Below are 6,123 nucleotides of genomic sequence, written 5' to 3'. Positions count from 1 at the left end.
AAGAATAAACTTTTTGATATTGCCTACGTCATAAATTTTTGTTGCCATATTAAAAATAAGAAAATCTATTCTTTGAAATAATACGCAAATATTTCTGGGAAAAATAGAAATAATCTTCTAGTGATGCGATTTGAAACGAACAGTATTCACGGAATAATGCGGCCGTGTTCTGGATTGTTCTTGTACGGGCCAGCTCACCGCACTTCGATTGCGGTCGGTACCACGTGACTGCCAACATGGTACGTGGCTAGGAATGTACCAATGCATTGGATTCGACAGAATCCGTACCACGTACGAAATCGATTGTCGTAACAAGATGTGGTCATACAATCACGTACGAAACTTCCAAGTGACTAAAATGCTACAAGTTTCAAGAATTTACTCAAAGTTGGTTTTATTGAGTTTTATTAATATAGTAGTAAACACCGTAAGGTTTAAAAATATACTTAGACGAAGATAAAATCCCATCAATAACACGAGCCTCTGTGCTCAGAGGTTAAGCACTTGACCTGTAATCTGCAGGTCTTAGGTCCAAAACCAGCCATGTATCTATGTTTCGATTTACATATACATTCATACAATAATAATAATAATAATAATAATAATAATAAACTTTTATTGCCATTGAAACTTACAAACTTTTAAAACACAATGTTTTACAATATACAGTGATGGCAAAAGGGGGTGGCTCAGCTTCGCCAACACCGGTTAGGATACAGTGTCGAGCTGGTTTTCAGCCATCCCCTCTTCCCAAGATGATAAAGGGAGAATAGATAGTAGATGGTCGCTGTACACTAGTTTTAAAAAAAATGAAGAAAAAAAAACAAACTTAAGAAAAATAACAAAATTAGTACTCAATTATGTGTATCAAATCACAATTCGATCAATAACTGAAAGTATGTTTCATATCCTATTAATATTTCCGACTCCAAAAACCCAATTATATTTACTATTTAACAAAGAATAAATTATATTAAAGATAATGATCCTCCACTACTAATACTTGTGTGAATGTTTTGTATTATTGTTATTGTTAAGTGCGAGCGTGTTCCGGTGCGAGCGAGTGCTCTGTCTGTGTGGAAGTTTGTTTATTTTGATTGAGTGTGTGTGTATTTGTGTGTGTGTGAGAGAGAGAGAGAGAGAGAAAGTGTGTCTGTGTGTGCATATGAGAACGAATAAAGTTTGTGTGAATGAACTTACGTTGTCTTGTTTATTTTGTATGTACGTTTCTTTTATATATGTATTACCAATACTCTTTTAAACTTAGGTGTTTCCAGTAGGAATGTTTTATGTTTTCTGCAGCAAGTTGGCGCTTCAGTAGTGCCCACTTATATTTCCGTTTAAAGCTATCGGTGTTCATTTTGTTCCTAAGGGGGGGAGGGAGATCATTCCATATTCTTGCTGCAGCAAATTTAAAACATCCCTCAAATCTTACGGATTTATGCTTGGGTATTTTCAGCAAATTCGACATTGTGTGGCGGCTTTTGTGCGGGAAATCTTTTTTCCACACGAGTTTTTCAAATAAATATTCTGGATTCTTGCTCCAGATCACTCTATGGACAGTACAGGCGTAATGGAGCTCTCTTCTTGCTTCCATATTGAGTATACCTTTCCTGTTCAAATACGGGGTGATATATTCTCTTTTTGGCACTTTAAAGCAGAACCGAGCACACGCATTTTGCACCCTTTGTATAGCCCTTACTGCTGCGTTGTTAAGTCGAGGGCCGTAGATTGTGCTGCCGTAACTGAATTGAGACAGTACCAAGGACTCACAAAGTAGTGACCTTAATTCTTCTTTTATATATGGTCTAATTTTATATAGCGTCTTTAACTTGAAGAAAGCTGTCTTAATTTTATTGCCAATATGTTCGGTATATTTTTGTTCCTCATCCATCATCAGACCCAAATTACGTGCACATGTCACTCTACCAATTGTTACATTATTAATGTTTATTTGTGTTTCTAATTGTGCCGCATTTTTTATTTGGTTTTTGGTCCCAAAGAGTATCATCTGAGACTTATTCGGGTTAAGAAGTAAAGAATTTTTTTGAGACCAACTGTAAACGTTCCTCAGGTCCTCGTTAATTTTAACCGCGGCTTCTACTGCGTTTTTGCTGTCGAATGAGTAGTACAGTTGAGTATCATCAGCATAGAGGTGGTACTTGCAGTGTTTTATTTGCGTAGGTAAATCTGCTGTATAAATTGTAAAAAGAGTCGGACTCAACAGGGAACCCTGGGGCACACCACGTTGGACAGATTTAGCAGTGGAACATCTCTTTAAACCTTCTTTGCTTTCTATTATGACGGATTGTTGTCTCTCGTTAAGAAATGAATGAAACCAGTGACACGTGTTTATTGAGAAACGATAATGCCTCAGTTTGGCTAGAAGCAGTTTCGGCTCCAAACAGTCAAATGCCCGCGAATAGTCTAGTAGCACCATAATAGAGCTAAGCCCCATATCCGATGCCTCCGTCAGATCGTCTGTAACTTGTAGGAGTGCGGTTTCAGTGCCATGCGCTTTACGAAAGCCTGATTGCAGCTTTGGAATTATATTCTTATTCTCTAGGTATTTAAGAACTTGAACCAGTACCACTTTTTCTAGGACCTTTGATAATACCGGTAAGATTGAAATCGGGCGTAGATCTTTTAGTTCGAGCACTGTATTTTTTTTTTGGATTGGTTTAACAAGCGCTTTCTTCCAACTAGAGGGGAATGTGTTTGTTTCAATAGACTTATTCACCATCTTAGTTATTATAGGTAGTGTAACTTCCAAGGTCAGCTTTATCATGTCGATGCTCAAATCATCGTGTCCCGCTGCCTTGGTTTTTATATTGTAGATAATATTTTTTACTTCCTTCTCTGAGACTGGTTTTAAGTTAAGCTCCTCGTGTTCCGATATATCCATCAGTTTCATACTATTCGTATCCAGATTTGTTCCAGGGCAAGGTGGTAAGTTAAGGAAATGATCGTTAATTTTATCTGGGTCGTTTAGATGTTCAGGAATTGCGCCTGGCTTAGTGTTATTTACCTGGGTGATTTTTTTAATATTCCTCCATAGCGCAGCGGGGTCCTTTAAGTTGTCGTTAATAAAGCTATTAAAATAGGCTCTTCGTTCGCGTTCTATCGTGGCCGTCACTAGGTTCCTAAGGTTACGATAATAGTCTTTGGCACTCTCTTTTTTCACTTTTAGTGCTTTCTGTAATGCTGGGTCTCGTAGCCTCATCATGAATCTTACCATATTTGTAATCCACGGTTTTGGCTTATCCCGACAGATTATTTTACGCACTGGAGCGTGAGTATCAAACAGTGAAAGCATATAACTATTAAATGTTTCAACCATTTGATCAACATCTTGAAGGTCACCAATGGATCCCCAGGGTATGTGTTTTAAATCTGTATAGAAATGGTCAAAATTTATGTTTAGTAATGAGCGTTTATATTTGATTTCATTTTTTAATTTGGTCTTTCTTATGTCAAAGTCCACAATAACTAGAGCGTGGTCACTTAGACAGTAGTTATGTATAATCTGCACATTTCGGCACTTCGACGCACTATCGGTTAGAACGAGATCTAGAATGGTCTCGGAGTGCTGCGTGATTCGGGTGGGTTCCTTAACCAGTTGTTCGAGGTTGTGTTGATGGCAGAAGTGTATAAGTTCTTGCGCTTTTGGAGTATACGGACTTGCCATATCTATGTTAATATCACCTAAGACACATGTAACGTCACATCTTGCCATAGTGTTAATGGACTCGCTGAGGGCGTCCAGAGCCTCTTGAATTCCCACAGACTCTGGTCTATAGGCAGTGCCAATGGCCAACTTGGTACCCTGTAATTGAACTTCAAGCCAGAGTTGTTCAAGCGCAGATGTAGGATGTTTTTGTACCTTAGTAGTGATACCTTGTTTAACATAAAAACCCACCCCACCACCTTTTTTACCTTGTCTGGCCCTGTGTAGGAATTTGTAATTCGGGATTGAAGGTACCGCAGCCTCTTCGCCCGATTTGAGCCAGGTTTCATTGAGGGCTACGATATCAGGCGAGTAGTTAAGAAGCGTTGCTGTTAGTTCATCTTGACCAGTGTTTATAGACCTAATGTTTAATAGACCTAATCTCAAACAAGCCTTGTTAGAGGTAGCCATAGCCAAGTAGGATAAATGATAAGAATAAGAAATTGTTACTTCTGTGAGTGCGTGTCTGTTTGTGTGATAGATGGTGTGATTGTGTTGGTGTGATCGTTTTTAATGCAAGAGGTTTGTATGCCGTTTTGAAAGTAAATTTCCTATTTAGGTCTTTGAATCGGAACGTACACATGGTAACCTTGATACATTGTTTAAAATTTCGTTTAACGTGTAAATTTCGGAGTTGAACAGAACAAGACACAAGAGTATAATTGTATTTAATATTTCCTAAATATAATTTTACAGTTAGAGTTTTGTGCTGCAGTATACAAAAGACATTCGTTAAATAACATTTAGGTTTTCTTAGATTGTATTTGTAGTTTACGTTTTTTAATACTGAGTGAGAAAAAAATAAACTAAAATTACCTTTTACCTCTTCTAGATTCAATATCACATTTGAATTTATAGGTGATGCAATCATAACAATTTTTTTTTGATATCGTTCTTTATATGGGTTTTCTGAGTTAATTATGCAGTAAATTAAAATAATCTTATGCTTTACCGACCTTAGACATTTATAACTAACTTGGCAGTACTTACAGTGTATAACGAAATATAATAGTAACCTAACAAAGTAATACAACGGCAATGTAGTTAAGACCAATAAGGTACAAAAAAAACTTGAAACCATATTTATAATAGTTATATTAGTTATTAACGACTTTGTGATTGTAATGAACTGTGAATTGAGAGATAATTTGGCATTATAGAAATAACAAAAGTCAAGTAAATATGACAATTCACTAATATGTAACGAAAACTTTAAAGGTATATAATAGTGAATTTTGGATAAGAGATACATAAGAAAGGGATCTCTTCCGCCTTTCGTTTGATATATTACAAACAATAAAAAGTATGGAAAAAATAGCAAATTTAACGGGTTATGATGATAAGTAAATATATAAAATATGCTAATTAGAGCTAACTGAGATATTGCCAAAAACCCTTTCGATGTCTGCATGGTCGTGAATCCTTATTGCCGTCTGGGTGTGATCACGCCTAACAAAAATGTTGCCATTCTTGGTCCAGGCAAATTTCCATTTTAGGCGACGACACTCCTCGCGTGCCTTGTAAAATAACTGTCTATTGAAGCGCGTCAGCCGCTCGTTGACGTATACGCGACGCGTGGGGGCGGCCGCCACGACGCCAGCGGAGTCGAATCCGCGCCGCACCCGCGCAGCGCGTAGGAACTCGTCGCGGGTGCTGCGCCGCACCAGCCGGACGACGAGAGCGCGCGGGCGCACTAGTGTTGCGCCTTCTTCCTTACTTAGGTCATACTCAGCTGCGAACATTTTCCGACCCACTCGCTCAGCACTGACGATATCACGTTCATCCAGGGTGACACCGAGTTTTTTGGCTAAAAGAGAAGTCAGGTGAAGTGGGCTTTCATTTTTCTCTTCCGGTAAACCAGTGATTTCCAAATCATTACGAATGCACTCCTGTTCATATTGGTTTATTTTTGATTGAAAATTCGCAATAGTACTTGAGTCTTCTCGATTAACAGAAGCATCCAGTCGTTTCTCAACAATCGCCACACGCTCCTCGACATTACTCATTCGTGAGTTAAAATTCTCTAAAGTTGAAGTTAACTTTTCCATTTTTTTACACAAGTCATTTGTAGCAGTTACGAATTGTTCCGTCACATATTGCTGGATGAAAACTTTAAGCATGTCTGCCATTTCATTTCTCATAATATCCCTCAGGGAACGTTCCGTGACATACTCCACCTGCTCACGGTCTTGTGCACACGCTGTCGTATTTTTGCGTAAGGTTACATTATCATTGGATCCCCCTGGCGATAGGATGACGTTATCAGGTGGACTCAGGGCAGAAGGACGCAAGAGAATATTACTATTACCCGACTTCGTTATGTTAGTGCTGGGGCAATCGCATTTAACTTTCACATTCTTACATCCGACGCACACACGTTGAAACTTTGACGACAT

The 6,123-nt window shown here is 38.3% G+C and overlaps 1 protein-coding gene across 1 annotated transcript; it reads right to left on the bottom strand.

Moving 5' to 3' along the window:
* Positions 1-5,088: 5,088 nt before the first annotated feature.
* On the bottom strand, positions 5,089-6,123 carry LOC123723611. The gene has a single exon (XM_045686802.1). It carries the CDS (start codon positions 6,121-6,123, stop codon positions 5,089-5,091), a length of 1,035 nt encoding a protein of 344 aa, XP_045542758.1.

Source organism: Papilio machaon, chromosome 4 (assembly GCF_912999745.1).
Source record: "Papilio machaon chromosome 4, ilPapMach1.1, whole genome shotgun sequence".
NCBI lineage: Eukaryota > Metazoa > Arthropoda > Insecta > Lepidoptera > Papilionidae > Papilio > Papilio machaon.
This window is presented reverse-complemented; position numbering and strand designations above follow the sequence as displayed.